This window comes from Genypterus blacodes, unplaced genomic scaffold, assembly GCF_046128005.1.
Source record: "Genypterus blacodes isolate CSIRO-AG114 ecotype Tasmania unplaced genomic scaffold, CSIRO-AGI_Gbla_v1 ptg000291l_1, whole genome shotgun sequence".
NCBI classification, from domain to species: Eukaryota; Metazoa; Chordata; class Actinopteri; order Ophidiiformes; family Ophidiidae; genus Genypterus; species Genypterus blacodes.
Genome location: NW_027467082.1, coordinates 491156 through 513339, shown reverse-complemented (window position 1 = coordinate 513339; position 22184 = coordinate 491156). Strand labels below are relative to the sequence as shown.

General features: G+C 39.1%; 1 protein-coding gene across 1 annotated transcript; it reads right to left on the bottom strand.

Moving 5' to 3' along the window:
* Positions 1 to 370: 370 nt before the first annotated feature.
* On the bottom strand, positions 371 to 21173 carry LOC142988030 (uncharacterized). Its single transcript, XM_076137027.1, has 17 exons — positions 21021 to 21173; positions 19618 to 19923; positions 14665 to 14982; positions 14287 to 14580; positions 13891 to 14202; positions 13495 to 13779; positions 12995 to 13294; positions 12599 to 12910; positions 12203 to 12487; positions 11694 to 12020; positions 11283 to 11597; positions 10921 to 11208; positions 10648 to 10802; positions 3647 to 3665; positions 3173 to 3417; positions 1103 to 1283; positions 371 to 381 (listed from the first exon to the last, which is right to left on the bottom strand). Exons 1-17 carry the CDS (start codon positions 21109 to 21111, stop codon positions 371 to 373), a joined length of 4044 nt encoding a protein of 1347 aa, XP_075993142.1. The 5' UTR covers positions 21112 to 21173.
* Between the last annotated feature and the right edge of the window lie 1011 nt (positions 21174 to 22184).

Below are 22184 nucleotides of genomic sequence, written 5' to 3'. Positions count from 1 at the left end.
AGAGTTTGAGCAGCAACACCTGTCAAGATAATAAAAGATCATTATATACATTGAAGTGCATTCTTGACATCATTGGAAACATCAGATCCAGATGTGTAGAGCTTCACCTGCCCAGCAGACAGCTAAAAGCAGCAGTCCTGTCCTGTAGTCCATCATGCTAAAGTGTGTGTCCACTGTTCTCTGTCAGCCTCTCTGCAGTCACATATGTAGAGGAGGAAGACATCCAAGTTTTGCATTGACTCCTCCTCACAGGGAGGAAGGACACAACTGGACTGGACTTTACTCTCAGTTGCTGTTTAGTCAAAATGTAGAGCTGCAAAATTACTTTGTGTTCATGTATTTACATATAAGAAACATACAGGATCTTTTTCTACACAAAGCCTTTGTCACACAGCACAACAGCAAAGATCACTGGTTGATTTTTTTGTCATTTCATGGCCATCAATGTACAACAAACTCAATCTACCCTTCATAGGTTTAAACAGGAAAATATGTTACATTTGTATCTGGAGGAATGAAACTATTCTCTAAACTTCTGTCTCCAGTAAAACATTATAAAATAATAATAATAATAATAATAATAATAATAATGATGATGATGATGATGATGATAATGATGATGATGATGATGATGATTATGATGGTTATAATAATAATAATAATAATAATAATAATAATGATGATGATGATGATGATAATGATGATGATGATGATGATGATGATGATGATTATAATGGTTATAATAATAATAATAATAATAATAATAAAGATTATGATGATGATGATGATGATGATGATGATGATGGTAATAATAATAACAATAATAATAATAATAATAATTATAATAATAATAATAATCATAATAATCATAATAATAACATATTAGTACAGCTCAGCTTCATGGTGAAGTTTTGGATCAGTTCATCTATTTATTTGTTTATGAGGCAGTGTTTGGTTTTGTGTAATTTACTGTATTCATTTCTACATTATATATGCTAATTACACAAACAAATCAATAGTTCAATATAAATAGTTTAGAAAAAAGAGAGTGGGTCATGATTAAACTACTCTGATGTCAAGTAACTGACAACAACTGACTTACATTCCAGTGCTTCAGCTAAATAGAGGAAGTGGTTTGTGTATGTTGTCTCTGTTACTGTTTCCCACTGTGTTCCTCTTGCACAGTGATACACTGCAGTGTCCTCGGCCTTCAGATGGTTCATCTGTAGGTAGACTTTCTGGCTGGAGTCGTCTCTGGAGATGGTGAATCTGCCCTTGACTGACTGGGAGTAAGAAATGGGAGTACTAGCTGTGTCTATGTAAGCGATCCACTCTGGTCCTTTACCCGCAGCCTGCCTGATCAAGCTTCACGCTAAACTACTAAAACTAAACCCTGAGGTTGTGCAGGTGAGTCTGTGGGATTCTCCAGGTGTTTTCAGCACCGGTCCAGACTCGGTTATGCTCCAACCTTTAACACCCGTGCAAACAAACAGCAGCGAGCAAGAGCGTTAGCTTCATGTCAGCCATGTTTACAGCGTGCTTAGAATGTCTTCAAAGCAATGAAAGCCCTTTAAATATGATGGGAGCTGTCTCCCTCACACAATTTGTTTATTGCAAACTCCTCCCACATCTCAGCCAGCATCTGTGATTCCATGCATCTGGAGCAAAATATCATGCAAAACAAAAGAACATGTGAGTGTTTACAGTGGTGGTGTTATTAGTGTTGGTTATTATATTGTTCAATATCAGGTTCTGGTTGATTTTCACTTAATCCTTTGCCTAAATATGAGAGATATTCTTAATTTATTAACTCTATCATCTTTTGTTTATTTGTTCATGTGGACATTTCATTATCAATATTTTTCTAAATATACGATATTCATTTTATTTTTTATTCTATATCTTATTCCAGCTGTAGCTCTGGTTAGTATTTTGAGCTTAAGAGGGAGAAATATCAAACTTTGTACAGTATTTAAGGATTCAAAGAGCTGTCAGTGATGTGAGACAGTGAGTGTTCTCAAAGTGTGAGTTCAGTAGGATTTTGTGCAGCTGCTTCACAACTTCAGTCACTGTGGCTGTCGAGCACAATAATAAACAGCAGAGTCTTCAGTCTTCAGATTGTTCATCTGCAGATACACCTGCTGTCTGCTGTTGTCTCTGGAGATGATAAACCGGCCCTTGACTGACTGAGAGTAGTAAGCAGTGCCACCATTATGAGTAGCAACCCACTCCAGTCCTTTTCCAGGAGCGTGTCTGATCCAGCCCATCCAGTAGCTGCTGAGTGCGAACCCAGAGACTGTACAGGTCAGTTTGTGTGAGTCTGCAGGGTTTTTAACCACTGCTTCAGATTGTGTCAGAGTTTGAGCAGCAACACCTGTCAAGATAATAAAAGATCATTATATACATTGAAGTGCATTCTTGACATCATTGGAAACATCAGATCCAGATGTGTAGAGCTTCACCTGCCCAGCAGACAGCTAAAAGCAGCAGTCCTGTCCTGTAGTCCATCATGCTAAAGTGTGTGTCCACTGTTCTCTGTCAGCCTCTCTGCAGTCACATATGTAGAGGAGGAAGACATCCAAGTTTTGCATTGACTCCTCCTCACAGGGCGTGAAGTTGGTCTGGACTCTAACTCGTGTTTGGTGAACTGTGAGTAGTGCTTGATTGTACATCTAAGGAGTTTGGCCGCCCCCTACAGGTTCAAGTAGAGACGACACAATCTCTGTATAAACGTGGAAAGGACTTTACAACTACTGTATATTATTGTGAATTCTGAATGACTTTAGGTGACATTTAGTTGATGTTTATTTCCTACAGTACTGCAGAGGTCAATGTTTCACATTTATAATGTTTCTACAAATGTTATCGAGTGTTGTTTGTATCAAATATACAGCGTGTCATCATTGTGAATGGTTGAACTGCTCACTCAGTAGATCTTTTGTGCTTGGTTATTCATTAAGCAAATTGAATTATATATGGATGTTCAGTCTGTATTCATGGTGATGTAATACTTTATACTGTGGTAAGTAGACATTACAGTGGAGGGAGGGGAGGGAGGATCGCTCTTTGAAAAGCTCTGTGATGATTTTGTTCAGCGTTGCTTGCTCTTGTGTCACTGTGCCTCACGAGCACAATAATAAAGTGCAGAGTCTTCAGCTTTCAGACTCTTCACCTCTAAGTACACAACATTTCGGGAAGTGTCTTTGGTGATGGTAAACTGGCCCTGGAGACTTTGGGCAAATATTGTTCCAGTTCCGCTGTCAATACGTCCGATCCATTCAAGTCCTTTTCCTGGTTTCTGACGAATCCAGTGCAGCCATGCAAGAGGAAGTCCATCCACCTTACAGGACAGTGTGACGGACTCTGCGGCGCTCCTGACCACAGCCTCTGAGGAGGTGAGGGACTGGCCACCAACAGCTGAGAGACACACGCAGAGTTTAGATGATGGGAAGACAGCAGGCGATCCATTTTCCAACAGCGAATAAGTACTTCACTCACCTGAAATGAGAGCCAAGAGGAAGACACTTTCCACAGCTGCTATGGTGGAAACCTTACTGAATCTGCCACTGCTGGAGATGAAGAGATATATGTGATACGGACAGACTGGGTGGAGACTGTGGCTCAATCCTCATATTTGCATTGTTACCAGTCTTGATCTGGAGGTACTTAAAGATCACAAAGACAAGCACTGTTTGTCAAATGGGCAACAGCTGATAGTGTGTGTGTAAATAGAGGAAAAGCAATCTTGAATGTTTTCTTCTTTCTGAATTATTTCATTGTTAAAAACACATTTGCTCAGATGTAAAAATGTGTTCTGTTCATGTTACAAACTTTGGTGCATTCAGTGTCACCCTAACCCGGTTTTGGCATTTGCTGATAATAGATGGATGCCAATTTTACACTATGGCTCTGTGGTTTGGGGATTCAATGTGACATTTACTGCTATTCAAGTACTGCGATTTGTATTCTCAGCCTCGTCAAAAGTGATTTAATCTAGCAAACTCCATTGATCAAATATGTTTCCATTCGTCAGATGCTTTGGAGTTGTCTTTCTGTTTTGGTGTGTTGGTTTAAATGATATAAACATTAGTCAAAGAAAGGAAAGAGAGGTCAGACAAAACTGTTTTATTTGTTTTATTTTTAACAAATAAAGTTGTGCCTCCATAATAAAACATTGCCCTCCATGTGCATCTTTCTTCCTGATCAGTTAAAAGTGTGAAAATACATGGGCTCCTCCTCTGGTCACTTTGTGCATCAACTGTGCAAACACTGAGGGGTTTTTGTGCAGGTCCACTGATGGTTTGTATCATTGTGAGTCTCTGGCACAGTAATACACAGCAGAGTCTTCAGGCTGCATATTCTGTCCGTTCAGAGTCGCTGTGTTTGTAGACGTTTCCAAGGAGATACTGAACTTGTTTTTAAGTGAATCTTTGAAGAAAGTGTAATGAGTACTTTTCATTCCAATCCACTCCAGTCCTTTCCCTGCAGGCTGTCTGATCCAAGCTGTGTAATAGCTGCTAAAAGAATACGTGACCTGACATCTGATGGTCAGCTGTTGACCTGGCTGCACACTCACAGAGGCTGGCTGTGTCAGCTGTTCACACCTCACACCTGTAAAGAAAAACATGTTCAATCTTCAGTCGGTGTTGAACAGAGTGAGACCTATAAAAGAGTCTCAGTGAAACTCACAGGATCCGGCAGACAGCAGCAGCAGCAGCAGAGCTACAGAGAACATGGTTGGTATTGAAGGTGATCTGCTGGGAGCTTCTCTCCTTCTGCCTCAGCTGACAGCATGATAGGAAGAGTTTATAGCAGACTGGAAGGAAGTTCACTTTGCATAGAAAAGGACACTGACAGGCTATAAAAGAGGCTCCAGGTCAGACTGTCCTATTACAAGCAGACAATACTTGGATTGTGTGTATGAGTCATCTTTTAGTTTTTCAATACTTCCTATAGAAAATGAGTTTATTTTTCATACATTAACTTAAACTGAATGTGTTGCAGGTCCTGCTGTATATGTTTAGATGATAATGTCCCTCACTCTTTATTTGTTATCTACATTTGAAGTGTATCAAGTATGTCACAGAAAGGAAAAACAACATAATTGATTAATATGTGATCATGCTCTTGTCTCAGACCTTCAGTTATTATTCAGTTCTCAACTAGTTTTAACTTGAAGGCTCCTTCATTTCAGATTATTGGAAAATTACTGAGAGATGTTCGATTTATCATTGTTGATGTTTTTGTTTGTTGTTCTTGAGAGAATCTTTACTTTTGTGGTGTATTTATATTTTCAGAAATATTTGTGTTTGCTTCACTCCATAACCAAATTAAAATACATACTTTCAGTCCATTACCTTCAAAGCTTTGATGATGGAATATTCACGTCCCTGTGGTGAAAAAATGTAAATAGAACTGCAATATTTGTTAAAAAATATATATATATATATATATATATATATATATATATATATATACAAATTTCAAAAAATTATGAATGAATTATAATTGCCAGAAATATTTTTAATAAAAAAAGTCAAAAAGTGACAGAGATTACATAATATTATGGATATACAGATTTAGTTCATGTCTGCATCAGAAGTTCTGCATGTCACCGTGAGGAGAAAGAGATTATTTTACTTTCAATACTGGAGTACAGTTAATATCCAAAAAATACTTTTGGTACTTGAGTAGAATTAACATCAACAGCTGAGTTCATTTTACTCAAACATTTTTCCTCATTGATGTATTTCACTTGTAACAACGTCATTTTGGAATGATAAATAAATGATGACTCTATACTTTTACACAAGTGCAGCTTCCAGGTTCTTGCTCCTCCTCTTTGTTTCTGTTATATTTATTTTTCCACATCACATAAAGATGATAAAACAGTTCTGATTCAGTGAACAAATTCATGTGTATGCTCTTCATCGTTATTAAATGTGATGAGTCAAATGTTGCTAAAGAGACTTTTTGGAGATTTCAGATTCACTGAGTGTCATTTGAAATAATGTTTCAGCAGAATCTGTATTGTGCTTCATTCCTCTCTGTTGTAACTGCTCACATTATGAGTTAGAGAGAGAAAAGTCAAGAAAAACAGTGGTGTGGTGGCGCCCCCTCTGGTGGCTTCATGAACAACTGTGCAGACACTGAGGGGTTTTTGTGCAGGTCCACTGATGGTTTGTATCATTGTGAGTCTCTGGCACAGTAATACACAGCAGAGTCTTCAGGCTGCATATTCTGTCCGATCAGAGTCACTGTCTTTGTGGACGTTTCCAAGGAGATACTGAACTTGTTTTTTAAGTGAATCTTTGAAGAGAGTGCCACCAGTATTTTTCATTCCAATCCACTCCAGTCCTTTCCCTGCAGGCTGTCTGATCCAAGCTGTCCAATAGCCAAGAGAATAAGAGACCTGACATCTGATGGTCAGCTGTTGACCTGGCTGCACACTCACAGAGGCTGGCTGTGTCAGCTGTTCACACCTCACACCTGTAAAGAAAAACATGTTCAATCTTCAGTCGGTGTTGAACAGAGTGAGACCTATAAAAGCAGACAATTTGTTTCAGAAGTTATCATTTAATATTTCCCTATTTCCTGAAGGAATTTTGTTTACTTTTCAAATATTTGCTTAAAATTGCACTCTGTATGAGTACTGCACTGGAGTCCTGCTGTATGTGGGTTGATGATAATATCCTATACTCTATTTTTGTGCCAGACTGGTTCAGGCCCAGAAATGACATCATTCTTTGTCTGAACATTGCAGTAACACTCCTGCCTTCAACAAACTATTTGAACACTGGTGTAATTCCCTTAAGAGTCCTCCTCTAAGTTAAAACTGATAATAATTTTTTTTATACGGTTTCACATTCTTGTCTCAGATCTTCAGTTATACTACAATTATCTACTGGTCCCCGATACATTCAGGAACCTTGACTTCAGATTACTGACAAATTATGATTCAGGGTCAATGTGCAATTAATGATCATTATCGTTTTTCCTTTGAACTATCACATTCATGTTTGTTCACATCACAGCAAAGGTTTCTGAAAATGTTCATGCTCTTAATTAACTGTATAAAAGTCACTGTACAGCTCTTCGTCAAAACGTGTGGATTCGTGTTGGTCTGTATCCCCACCTAGAGGTGAAAACGATCATGGGCACGGTGGGTTCTACTCCCAGACATGTTGGTTGTATTGATTGCCTGCATTTCACTTCGGTGCAAAGGTAAAAATGGCTGACAGAGACGGAGCAAGTTGACTTCTGTTTTTCTTCAATCGGAAGTCACTTTGGTGTTTTAGTTGCTGTTTTATGGAAACATATCATGAAAGCCCACGTAACAGGAAACAAACCAACTGCAAATACAGCTGGTGCTTTCATTTTGACTTTGTGTGCGCTTGTGTATTTGTGTTATGTGTCCAGTTGTGTTTTTTATGTCTTTTCTACATGTTTTCATAATAAGGCTTCCACAATCGCATAACCATAATAACTGTATTGATGTTTTGTTTTTCATTTAGTTGCATGGATAGTCGATGTACTTGCTAGGATGCACTTTAAATTATAATTAAATATGATGACTTGCTCTTTATGTGTCGGGTATGTTCATCGACATTGTCATGCTGTGCTGTGATTTATTTTAGAACTTCCGACTCAGAAGTTCTTACTTGTTTTTCTGGCAGAAATGTCCCACCCGGACTCAATCCGTCATGGTTTAAACCAGATTATTATTATTTTTTAATTACTGGGAAATGTGTGTCGCTGTCTTTCGACAACAAGATGGCGTCAACAGCTAGGAACCAAACTTTGCCTTAGCTGCTGATGTGTTATTGTCTTATTTAGAGGTGGTTTTTCGGACTTGAGATGCTTCTTGCTGAATGTTGAAGCTCTTACATGATGCTTACGCTCTGCTGTTCTATATAACTAGCTGTGGTATATAACTAGCTGTGGTTGTTACTTTCTTGGCTGTGTGTTTACCTTTTATGTTCATGTACAGCTGGAAATGTACAGCACATGCTTCAAACCTTTTTCATTGCATATATCCTGCTTCTCATGAACGCTGTTATCAAAAGTTTAGGATGTTGGGACTTCAAAATGACGTTCACCACTCTATTTGTGATATGCTATTATCCTAAGCCTTAACGAAGTGTTGAATGTGTTGCCGCTTCCGGTAAACCACACGAGCAGCTAACATATATGCCTTCCAAAAAACAGTCCAAGTTTGCTAGCGTCTGTCTTCATTCACCTGGAAATGTATTGGCTAATAGTGCTCTGGTGACACCAACAAGGATGAACTAGATTTACAATTGCACTTGACTTTTAACGAGCACTGAAATTGCAACACTTGTGTGGTGTACTGAAATGTCATTATTTTCATCCAAGCCGTTGGAAACTTGAGAGCAAGTAGGCTCGTCTCTAGCATTGACAAATTGTGCTATCATTACTTATCATGCTATCATTAAGTTCCAGGTTTAAATTCTGGGGTGAGTACTGTGGTTTTTACTACACCGTTCTGCAAGTTTTCTGCTCTTCTATGTAGGCTGAAATCCCAAATAACTGATATGTTATGTAATCTTCTCCTAGATCTTTAAGCGTTGGTTCTCTGGGCCTTTAAGGCTGCATGAGTCCTATAGAGGAGTTAGCGATGACTTCACCCAAATTATTTGAGTCACACCCCTTTGATGGAAATAGATTTTCAATTTCACAAGTACATTTTAGTTTAACAAATACATTTTAAACATAAACCTTCTGTCCCCCTTCATTTATTTGTGGAACGCTTCATTTACTACATTCACCCATCAACGGGAGACATATTGTACATTGTATTTGTCAGTCCAAGTGTAAACACACATCGGCAGGATTTCACAACAGTCAAACCGGTGGGACAAAACCAAACCACACTTTTACTGAAAGTCGACTAGATGGTGCTATTTGACCACCTAATGAGCAACACATCAGCTCATCACACACTTCATGGATGGGATCAGGTTCACAGGAAAACCTCACAATGTGAAATCCAACAACCATATTTCCGCCATCCACATAGCACATTATTCTATGTTTAAGGTAATTGTTGAATAGAAATGTGCTAAAGCAGACGTGATGGGACAGGGCGGTCATCTTTCCTTGGGAAAATGATGGAAAAGAATCACAACTGGAGGATAGCACTCCATCTCCCATTTCCTATGCATGGGCAATTTCTTAAAGTTATGATAGAAACACAGTATCTCCAACATATTTCACATCCATGATAGATAGATATATATATATAGATCTATATATCTATATCTATATATAGATCTATATATAGATATAGATATATAGATATATATGTATAGAAACAGTCTAATGCATAGATTCATGAATAGATGTGTGTGTGTGTGGTGTGTTTTGTGCTGATGACCAACAGGTGGCTCTGCAGCTCTATCACAGCATCACAGCCTATAACCTCCTCCTATAAGACTCCTGTCACATCAATCTCGTTTTTCTTTACTATTTAAGTGTTTTTTATATATGTAACCTGATGAATAAATGACTCTGATTTGTATGTCTGAAGCATACTCTGTATTCTGTCCATACACATATGGAACAAAGAAGTCATAACCCTTGAAGGCTCAGATTTAGAGTTGAGGCTTTCATTTCTTTATGTGAGACATTAAAAATACTATATTCAATATTTGATACACTGTAGATATACAGTCAAATGTGTTTAACAGTACATGTATATACACTGGGCATGTGTGTGTATGTATCCAAATATAGCATAGTGTTCACTTTGTGTTTTTGTCTGTCTTTTCCCCTCTTGGTAATAGGACTTGTAGCCACATGTGAGCATTATTTCAGCATTCATTCAGTGACTCCATCCCACCACCAGCGTCACAGACTTGGGCCGGCTGCCACAGGGTCCTCTGCCAATAAAGGCCACGCACTGTGCCAGATGACTCCAGAGGCAGCCAATGGTTAGCCTGGATGAGCTAAGTGTCATCCCTCCTAGATGTGAATTCCTTCAAAGCCGCAAGCTACACAGCTCTTACTCACAGTGAGTGTGCATATATGTAAACTATTGAAAATGGAGCACACAGATATCTCTCATGTCATGGGGATGTACCTTAATCTTGACATGTAAAAGTCCTCTTAAGACCTAACAGCACTGGCAAGCTGCAGCTCATGACGAGCATTTCATCTGGGAAATGTCAAATCACTACTGCTTCATGTAGAGCTATAGCTCACTCTTCTGGACAGTTTGAGTAACACAGAAAATGTTGGTACTGTGCCACTGCACACAATGATTTGCATAAGTAACTTTAAAACAACAGACATGGAGTTTTGTGTCATAATGCATTTAATCACTGTATTCAAGAAGGCAGAAATGTTCTATTTTTCTCCAAAACTTTCTCCCGTTATGATGAAAAAAAAACACACACAAAATAACATGAAAAAACTAAACACAACTCAATATGTGAAGTGTGACAAAAATGCCAGGATTCTTTTGTTAAACCATGTGCCCTAAAAAATAAAAATCCATATCAGGGCCAGGAAATAGTGATCATCATCCCTCTGTGCTCCTCATCATTTGGTCTGAAATGAAAAAATCAGAAAATCAGACGGGATCTGCTGGACGGTTTTATATTCAAATTGAACTGTCAATCTCACCTTGATGAGCGTGACTAAGACATTATAGATGATGGACACAAGGAAAAGGAAGAGGACTGTGAAAACCATATACATGTACACATTCTCCTCCTCCAAGTCCCGGTTGACATCAGCATGCACGTTGTAATCAAAGACAGCACTTGTCTCTGGGATCACTGTAAAAGAATCATGTTGAGAGATGTCTGTTAAGTATGATCAACATTGACTTTGCTACAGTACAAGCTAGATAGTTGCATGGGAGTAAACCATTTCAATTTATGGAGCAACTGGCACCTGGTTTAGATATATTCAGGGCTATGGTGACAGTAGTGTGTGTCACGATGCAGTTGTAGACCACCCCAGATGCCCAAATGCCTGGGTCCAGACGAAGCCGGCTTTGGATGCTGAACTTTCCCTTTGGCCCTTGGTGGGGTTCACTGGTGTTATAGTCCAACAGCTCTGTGGTGTCATCCAGAAACCAGGTAATGTTGATGTTTGCGGGGCTGAAGCCAAACACCAGGCACATCAGCTCACCAGCGCCATGGAACAAGGTTGCAGAAGGTTGCGACGGGGTTACTGCAGCTGGGAATACACACATTGGTATGAATTGATGCTGGGGAGCTTCACGTTACTACAGCTATTGACTCTTTACTCACCAAAAATATCTGTTATTGTTCTTTTGAGAGGAATTTCAGATGATTCATGTTCAACAACACAAGAATACGATTCCTGCTCCTCTGTCCTGGATGCGTTGAGTCGACTGCTCAGTGAATAAGTGCTGCTCCCTGTGTATTTCCACGTAGGGCTGTTGGTGTAGTGAGATAAGGGTAGCTTGTCTCCCTCTCTCTCCCAGTACACTATGACATTGGATGGGAAAAATCCCGTAACCATACAAACCACTGTGAGCATGTTTGATGTTGTCAACTCAGACATTGTCGGCTGAATTATCTTCAGCATTGGTGGATGTAGGGCTTTAGAAAAAAAGAATGCACAATATTAATAGGGTTTACATTTTGCTGGGTCAGAATTAGCAATAACATTCTTATGCATAGTTTTTGGGATCCTACCTGTGCTTCTGCTTACACGGTCCTCGTAGACCTTATTGGAACATTTGTGCTTTCCTTCACAAGACACTTCTTTGTATGAATTCCAGGCCCTTGTTGATACATTGAGGAAGCTCAACAAAGTCTCTGTTCCATTGCTGTAACTGACGGGTGACATTGTAAGGACATTCAGTTGAGATTCTTTCCCCCCTATTTTCCAGGTGATCAAGAAATCGGAGAGACTCGGACCAACCAAAAGACAAGAGATATTCATCTGTCCACTGTTCTGGAGCTCTTGAAGGGTCGGTCCCTGAACATACACACCAACTATATGGGATGATGGTGGTGTAACTGAAAAACAGAATGTGATGGTAAACTTTTTATGGCACTTTTGTAGTGGATAAAATACCAATGTTTGACTCCACCTGAAGTTTATTGTTATGGCGGTTGAATGTTTCTTTCGTACTACTTTATTTTACCTGCTTCCATTTGGCAGTGGGTTGAGACTGTTATTGTGTTAAGTTTCACTTTACCTGAACAGACGCTGATGTTCTTTGTTTCTTTTTTGATCCCTGACCGGTCAGAAACCTCACATGTGAAGACCTTCCCTGTTTTCCACTCTGTTTGAGGGACAGGAAGTTGACTTCTTATTCCCACACGTCCATTTGCACCCATGCTGATGTCACTGGTTGATGCAGGTGTTTGTGGAGACCCAGAATTCCATTTAATTTGAGGGTTGAAGCCCCATGCAGAGCATAGGAGTGTCTGTGGTTGTGTTTCTTCACTGGGGACAAGAGAGAGCTCCATTGATGGGTCCTCTAAATATATTGAAAAACATATATCAATCAAATGGTCCAATTATAAGGAATAAAGAGGGAACTTGCATCTGCAAATCAACCGTTTAATGGAAGAACAGTAGCTGTGCTCACCAAATATACCCCAAATGGAGTTGGACTTCCAGCTGTTGGAGAAGCCTTGATTCACTTTGCATGTGAAAGTTTTCCCATCATTCCAGTAAAGCTCAGGGACAGGGAAGTGTCTTGTGACTGAATGGTGGCCTGGGGCTTCCGGGAGTTCAACAAACAGTTTTTCAGAGATGTCAACCCCGTTGGCCTGAAACGTGACATAAAGGTCGCTGGAGGAGAGCTGTGTGATGTCACACTCCAGCACAAACCTGTCTCTCTTCTGTACATCTGGCAACAATCTTCTGATGGCCACAGATGGAGTTGAAAGTGAAGGACCTGGGTGAGAACCAAAACATTATGTTTTTTCATATATTTCATTGGAACACCACAGCTGATTTGAGTGCTGCACAGTCCTCTTACCTGTAATATTCACAGGCTCCTCTTTGGTTTGGAAGCAGCTGTGTTTAGCGCTGCAAGATACATGCTTGAGGGTTTTCCACTTTTTTAAGGGAACTGTCAGATTGCTGATGATATGAGATGTGTTTCTGGCCTGGCTCACTTTCTTGGGTGTAGACCGTCCATCCATCTTCCAGGTCACTGTGGCATCAAAGACAGTGTTGACCAAGCATGTTGCCTTCACCTCAGACCCTGCAAGCATTACTGTCTTGAAGCTGGGGAGCTCCACATGAATGGAGGGAGAAGTCTCTGAATGAGTTGTTACTGGAACCACAGAAGAAGAATTATTTATAGCAGGATGCAAGACATAATCTTGAGTAGATTGCAATTTTACTAACAAAATATTTTTCATAGAATAAGACCATGACCCACTTAAGACTTTTCAATTACAAGCTTTTGATAAGAGCCATTGCTTCTATTTGGCAGTGGGTTGAGACTGTTATTGTGTTATGTTTTCACTTTACCTGAACAGACGCTGATGTTCTTTGTTTCCTTTTTGATCCCTGACCGGTCAGAAACCTCACATGTGAAGACCTTCCCTGTTTTCCACTCTGTTTGAGGGACAGGAAGTTGACTTCTTATTCCCACACGTCCATTTGCACCCATGCTGATGTCACTGGTTGATGCAGGTGTTTGTGGAGACCCAGAATTCCATTTAATTTGAGGGTTGAAGCCCCATGCAGAGCATAGGAGTGTCTGTGGTTGTGTTTCTTCACTTGGGACCAGAGAGAGCTCCATTGATGGGTCCTCTAAATATATTGAAAAACATATATCAATCAAATGGTCCAATTATAAGGAATAAAGAGGGAACTTGCATCTGCAAATCAACCGTTTAATGGAAGAACAGTAGCTGTGCTCACCAAATATACCCCCAATGGAGTTGGACTTCCAGCTGTTGGAGAAGCCTTGATTCACTTTGCATGTGAAAGTTTTCCCATCATTCCAGTAAAGCTCAGGGACAGGGAAGTGTCTTGTGACTGAATGGTGGCCTGGGGCTTCCGGGAGTTCAACAAACAGTTTTTCAGAGATGTCAACCCCGTTGGCCTGAAACGTGACATAAAGGTCGCTGGAGGAGAGCTGTGTGATGTCACACGCCAGCACAAACCTGTCTCTCTTCTGTACATCTGGCAACAATCTCCTGATGGCCACAGATGGAGTTGAAAGTGAAGGACCTGGGTGAGAACCAAAACATTATGTTTTTTCATATATTTCATTGGAACGCCACGGCTGATTTGAGTGCTGCACAGTCCTCTTACCTGTAATATTCACAGACTCCTCTTTGGTTTGGAAGCAGCTGTGTTCAGCTCTGCAAGATACATGCTTGAGGGTTTTCCACTTTTGTAAGGGAACTGTCAGTTTGCTGATGATATGAGATGTGTTTCTGGCCTGGCCCACGTTGCTGGGTGTAGACGCTACATCCATCTTCCAGGTCACTGTGGCATCAAAGACAGTGTTGACCAAGCATGTTGCTGTCACCTCAGACCCTGCCAGCATTACTGTCTTGAAGCTGGGGAGCTCCACATGAATGGTTGGAGGGGAGTTTCCGTGAACTGTCACATAAAATAGTTCTGGTCAAAAACGTTACTCACTCTGATGGAGGCATTTCACGCTTTTACTGTGATACATTCACTTACCTGTACAAATGCTCATTGATGCATCGGATTCCCTGTTGCCATGGTTGGACTTGCATGTATACGCTGAGCCTTCTGTCCACTTCTTCATGTCCGGCTCAATCTGACTGGTTACACTGAAGGTTTTCCCCACCTCCTGCACACTCTGCAGCCTTCTTTGGATTGGCACAATGTTTAGAGTACTTTTGTCCACTTCCCATTTCACACTGAGTTCTCCTGGAAAGAAGTCACTTAGCGTGCAGATGAGTTTGACTGTTGAGGCCCCAAATTCACCTTCCCACACAGGGTAGAGTGTGATGTTTGGAGAGACAACCCGTAGCACTGAGGTAAGAACACAGGTTATTTTTTAACAATTAGTTTATTGTCCAAGCTCTCTCAGGACATTTTAGAAATGTACATCATTCAATCAGAAATGTAGATGTACATACCTTAAGTGATTGATCAAGGAACAACTATACAGTCTCAAATCTAGGTGCCTTATTCTTTTATTTAGACTAGATGGCAGACTTGTACTTTTACAGTTTCAGGTGGAAATGTAGCTGGAAGTCTGTTGCACAGATGTTGCAGAATGACAGAGCAGAGTGATCAGTGCGTGCAGCAAGCAGAAGCATTGGGTAACACCCAGATCACAAAAAGTCTCCGAAAAACAGAAGTGAAACATGACACTGAGCAACGGTGCATCACATACAGCAGGTGTGAGGTGTGGTTATGCCAGTAAGAGAAATATACTGTACATTTGAATATCTCACAACTGTTTACATATGTTATCATTCAAATCCTTTTTACATGATAACTCGTGACTTTGCTACAGGTTTCAGTTCTCATGGCTATTAATAATAGAGTTGAGAACCAACAGAGTATTTGCATATTGAATTGAACATGGTCTGTTGATTTCCAGATGCTGACCAGCTCAGAGACGTATGATAAAACATAATTATGAAGTAAAAAAATATGATACATAATTAAAGGTTTTAAAGGGGAAAGTGAGTAACAAACATGTTATAATTGATCATTCAAACTCAAAGATAAAATGGCTAAAGCAAGAACATGAAAAGTGTAATGGACATCATATTTTTAGAAATGGAAACACATTTTTAAATGCTATCTTTAGTTAAATGTTTATTTAGGTAGTAATGCTAATCTAAGTAAACCTGAACAAGACAGTGAGAACAATAACAAAGTATAAGAGGACGTCAATGTGGAAATGTTTTTAAACAGAAAGTTAATTTCTTTTCATTTGACCTGAAAAGAAAAACAAAACAAAAAAGTCTTAGTGCACAAACAATATAAACAAAAACACATACATTCTAATTCTATTTGAGCTTAATGCACATCATATACTGTATACAGATCATAGCTGCATCATGAAATGGAGGGAAACCCTCATGTGGGATCCATCTGGTTTGACCTGATTATACATCTCAAGGTTGAAATAAATCAATACATTGTTGCATGAACAACTCAAAACACTGAAAAATGTATAGATATATGCTAAACATATGATCAGTAAAATTTCAGAAAAAATAATGCTTTTGATAATATAATGTAACACTAAATTACATTATGATAATATAATAACTGTTCACAACTATGCACAACTATGTGTACAGCATATTTGTCATTATTGTCAGCACTATGCGATATGTATTTTGCCAACTTGATTTTAAGTCATTAAAAAATAAAATCATACCTTGAAAGCAGTGGTTCCAATGCTGTACAAAAGAGTGATGAGGAAGAGGAGGATGAAGATGAGGCCTGTGATCTCCATGCTGTCTTCATATGCTGTCAGGTCTTTGCTTAATTGGCTGTCAGTCACAATCAGGTAATCTGGATCTATTTAGTATTAAGTCAGAGAGCCTCAGTTATTGCTTTTATGTAAGTGGCCATTCACAACAAGTTCTGGGTGTGTTTTGAAAATAATCACAAAGCTTTTTGGGCTGTGGCGTTTGTCTCTACAGGGGTCAGAATGCATTATGCCACATAGTTCATGGCTTCTTGGCAGTAATGAATATAAAAGTACTGCATGCTTGTTCTGAAATTAAAGTCACACTTAAGTCAATAGAAGGAGTTTTGGACAAGAGGGAGGATGAGAACCGAACTGAGATCCCAACCCCTTAAAAAACATAATTCTAGGTTCAGCTTTTTCTGCTGCCTCCAGCAGAACAAAGTAAGAGTGATATGGTGACCCTGACTTGCTAAATACAAGACTTCTACCCAGTTGTTGTAAAATTGACTTATTGCCGAATCTCCTTGAGCTCTCGTTTCGCATCATTAGGATAAATACTGGCTTGCAAAAGATTGGAGACCTAATTTCATGCCAAGTTATTGTGACTTGACACTTTTGTATCAAATCTAATAGTCAAGACCTATTTTGGACACCGTAGCAGTTACAATCATCCTGATTTGTTTCTGAAAGACCCCACAGGGATGCACGACTTGGACCCAGTAGAGGAACACAAGCAGACAAAGACGAGGCACAAACATTGATGGTGCACGGCTATATTTAGTTGGATTGAATGTTAATCTTAAAAGTAGTTGGGTGGATTAAATGTGAGAAAGTTTATGCCCTGCTATTTTCACTACACCCTGAAGCATATGTTTGATTGGAATACCTTGGCTTGAGGCTAATATAGATGAGCACAGCTGCACTTAAACACATAGACTGCACGAGACGTACATCAACAGTTACAACAGAGTTACAAAGTGATTTTTTTTTATTTTGATTTTGAATTTGCATTTAAAACACAAACAGCACATCATATCACACAAGCAACAAACATTAAACAACAAACAGCAGTAGACACAGCAAGACACCACAACATCTACTGGGCCTAGCACGTTTGAGGGACGTTCATGTTGAGGTTGACCAGGTTGACATTCTCACGTGATCTCTCAGCCATGGACCTCATAATGACGCCAGTTGAGTCCAAAATGGATTCGTGGTAAACTACACAGTTATATACCACATCATTATCTACCCAGTCCTCACGGCTGAGGGTTAACTGGCCATAGACAGAATAGGAGTCATTATTTTCTACAGGGATTGTGGTGGAGAATGTGCCCGCCTCTGCAGGCTTATCATCAATAAGCCAAGACACCGCAATCTGCTGTGGGTAGAAGTCTTTCACATAGCAAGTCAGGGTCACCATATTGCTTTTACGTTGTTCTACTGGAGGCAGCAGAAACACTGACGGACGCTGAAACTTTCCTCCTGCAATCAGGAAAGAACAATTAGGCCTTTATGCTGCAAACCTTCCCAGACATTTCTGCTTCAAACTACATTGATAATGACAATTTCTTACCTCTCTGCTTTTGATAAACTGTCTCAATTGGTGTCAGCAACTGTGAATGGTGTACATAACAGATTCTCTTCAATCCATCGGCCCAAGTTTCATAAGGGATTTCAAGAGAGAGGCTGAGTGATTTCTTTCCATTTTTTTTCATTGTTTTAAGCTTTTTCCCGTTCTCATCCTCCCAGATAATCTCGTTCAAATCGTCTGGATTTGACTTCAGTGTGACTTTGCACACCACGTTTGCTGTTTTGTTTAGAAACAATGTAGCAAGTGAAGGGGGGATGATCTCTACTTTCACCAAATCATCAGTGGGGGGATCTGTCGAGTGAAGGATCAGTGATGTTTCATTGGGTTGCAATTAACTTACATTAACCAAAAAAAAGAAAAACAGGTCTACTCACCACTTCCACACTTCTCTTTCTTGCTCCAAGTTGCATTCCAAGTTTGAGTACCTTCTGCATCTTTCCCGTTAAACTTGCATGTAAACACGCCGTCAGTCTCATTGGTCAGAAGAAAACTTGCTGCACTGTACACTTTGTTTCCATTGTCATACTTTGTTTCACCAGCAGGTGTTTTGATCTCATTATTGTCTTTCTGGATTTCCGTTCCATCTCTCAGCCATTTGATGTCATATTCTTTAGGTGAAAACTCTTTGGCAAAGCAGGAGAAGGTCCTTCCAGTCTCCTCATCAGAGGAGGCCAACACTTCAAGAGTTGGCGCCTTAAAAAACGGCACTGAAAAACAAACATATACACAAATATATGTATGCAGAAGCAGGGAATAATATATATGAAGAAGCAACGTGAACTATACCCTACAATGTTGTATTATTAGGTTATAATTTTCCAGGGAACTTGCATGTACAAATGCACACACTTGATGCGAACATGAAAGCCATTTGCTAAAGTCTGCAGAGGTGTCCAAAGGGAAAACAAACTAAAACGACTGAGCCCTTCATGCTTGCTTCTGCATATACATTGATTGTAGAGGCAACAGATTGAACCTTACAGGCTTTAACAGTGAATTATCATCGACAGATCAAGTGAAAGCAGTCAGCGAGGGGAAAGAACAGGGATTATGCAGATGGAGGGAAAAAAGCGGAACATTAACAAACCGCTAAAATAGGTGAAAAGAACATATATGAGTGTGAGAAAGTCAATGAGCATGAACAAACTTCAGCCTTTTCCTTCCACCTTCCTGTCTGGCACACAATTATAACTATTACAACTATCCATGGATCCATTTACATTAGTTTACAAACAAAATAGAATTATTGTTGGATCAGCAAAAGCAGCACAACTAGTTAATTTTGCTTACATATCTGGAATCAAAGTTTTCCAGACAAATGATCCTTATTGCTAATGGATTTAGTTATTCCCGTTTTACCAATCAAACGATGTTAGGTTGAAATTGTAAAAATAAATAGAACAGTACAGTACAGTGTGACTGATAGGACTTGGAATGCACAATAACAAACAGTCACTTTTGAATTCCGCCCCAATAAACTAGGATTAATCAATTTAGTACAAATAAATATAAACCAAGATATAGAGATTAGCTTTACGTAAAGATATAAAGGTGCAAATGGATATAGTATATATCAGTTAAATGACAAATTATTATTCCTATTAGTTATGTTGATAGTTTTAGCAACGAGTCTTACCGGGTGGTCGTGGTATCTGGGCATCAGTAGTATCTCCTCCTGGCAGTGTCGCAGAACATTTAAAAACGTTCGCGGTCGCGGTCCATTCTGCACGATTCACAGTGATCTTAGACACTCCGGTGAAAAAGTTGTTTTTCTGCACCGAAGGATATTGAACAAAGTCAGGCAGGTTGTTGTCATTTTGGGTCCATTGGAAGGTCAGTGCGGACGGTGAGAATCCGGTGGCAAAGCAGCCGAGAGTGACCGTGGGCTCAGACCCAGAACGACATGGCATCAGTGGAAACACAGTCGGTGCTCTTGGTGTGCCTGAGAGAAGACAAGCAAGCATGTGGCATTAAGATAATGAAGCAAAAATTAACCTCAACATCAATTTTAATTCAAAGATCGCAGAAAACCAACAGTCACATTTAAACTTTGTGTTGCCCTATTCTTCATGACCTTCCTGATAATTAATCATATTTCATTCAGAGTAAGTTAGACAAAAAAACAAATTCAGCATTTCCCTCAAATATGAGAATGATATTAATGTCATTGATAGTCGATGATCATGGCAGCATTAATGTCACCCATATCATTTTATCCCCCTGAATGTTACCGAATAAACTGTATATATAAGAAACTTTGCAATAATACAGCAATTATTTACAAGGACAAATCGATTCTTACCTGATGTCACAGTTACTGTTGTACCTTTGCCCCAGTAATCAAAAGCACCGTAGTACCACAGTGCCAAATCTACTACTACCAGTTAATATGTAAGGTCACTTTTGCTGAATAGTCAGTATAAAAACTCTGTCTTTACACTAACATGGTATTTCGTCATTAGATAGACAACTTGAATAAAAAAAGCCATGAAATACATTTCACACAGCAGTTTTCGACACAATGAGTAATACTGAGAAATAAAACTCTAAACATGGCGATGCCCAGTGTGAAACATGTGCCGCTGTAGACTCTAATGTATAAATATTAATCAAACTCTTACCTGATGATACTGTTACTGTCGTGCCTTTCCCCCAATAGTCAAAACCCCAGTTATCACAGTTGTGAAATGTAATCTACACTGTTCACAAAAACTATCCTCCCATCATGTAGCACATTTGTACACTAAAGGTAATGTCATTTTCTAAAAATCACAATAACATTTTAATAATGTGATTACATTATTAACAGTCTCACAAATTATGTATTACTGCATTAAAAAACCTGCATCCACAAACCCACACAGGGCGTTGTATTGCTTTTATCTTGCGTTGGCTTACCTGTTTGGTTATCTGGATGAAATGAAATCATTTCAACCAACAAACTATTTTGCCGGGTTATCATGACACTCAAAGCATCACAATTGGTAAAAAAATACATTTCAATTCAAACATTTGGACACACTAAAATGAAGGGCTTACCTGATGTGACAGTCACCATTGTGCCTTTTCCCCAGTAGTCAAAACCATAGTCACAGTATAATATTCTGACACAATCAGCGTACAAAAACATGCTCCTAAAAGCTGTTGAATTCAGCCACTGTTTCGAATATTAAACATTAAACGGCGCATTTTGAGAATGAAAATAAAACAAAGCTTTTACCTGTTGTAACAGTCACCGTTGTCCCTTTTCCCCAGTAGTCAAAGTAGTAATCACAGTGACAGATTTAATAGCGCTTTAGCGCAAAAACATAGTCCAATTTGAATCACCGAATGAAATGATTCAATACATTATACGCCTAACACTTTCCCTGATCTACATTTGTAGTTTTCTGTATTCATCCTATTTAAAGGAAGGCTGCGATATACATCAACATAATGACAATTAAAATTGAAAAACAATATATCTTGACTTTACATTGATTCTAATATTACTTACCAGAAGTTACGGTGACTTGTGTTCCTTTCCCCCAGTAGTCAAAGTAGTTGTCACAGTGATGTCAAGTTATCTGTGTGTAATACAAATACCAAAACATAATTTAAATCAATAAAGACAAACGTTTTTCACTGACAAAGCCCCTCTTTATTAACCGTATCCCATGGGATGTTCATTTCCTGTGGTCTGGGTTACATAAAATTAAGTGTGTTTGCTAACAGTTGGTGAAAACTTCCTCTTTTTCAAACATTCCTGCCAACTCTATTTCCTGCAGCATGTTCATACCACCAAACATACCAATGACAGAAAGAGGAGTGAATGACTATGGAGTTGAGATATGTATAATTCTTGCATTTTCAGAAAATGGCTTTTAGTATATTTAGGAAATCCTTCCAGACCATCGGTGAACTACCATACAAGTAGTAAGCTATTATAAGCTTTCCATGCAAATGTGTTTGAAAATACAACAATGGAAAAAAAATAATAATAATAACAGAGTATGTGTTAGTCTTTATAGTACTATTTTGAAATTGTACACATGTACGAGTATTTGCTGGATCATGGGAGTGGAATGAATCCTCCTAGTTTGACTTCTAAAGGAATGCATGTGGATGTCCTCTGTAGGGGACATGAATCAATCATCTTCATTTCAAAAACCGAAATTGGCTACAATATTGAAACCTGTGGAGAGGACATCCAGGGTATTTCAG

Bases quoted from the DNA above. Each gene is read 5' to 3' on its own strand.
- LOC142988030 (XM_076137027.1), bottom strand. From the start codon at position 21,111: ATGTTTTTGTACGCTGATTGTGTCAGAATATTATACTGTGACTATGGT. The intron at 13,295-13,494 runs GTAAAGTGAAAA...CTGTGGTTCCAG, and splicing joins GAACATCAGCGTCTGTTCAG to TAACAACTCATTCAGAGACT. The intron at 12,911-12,994 runs GTAAGAGGACTG...GTTCTCACCCAG, and splicing joins GGAGCCTGTGAATATTACAG to GTCCTTCACTTTCAACTCCA.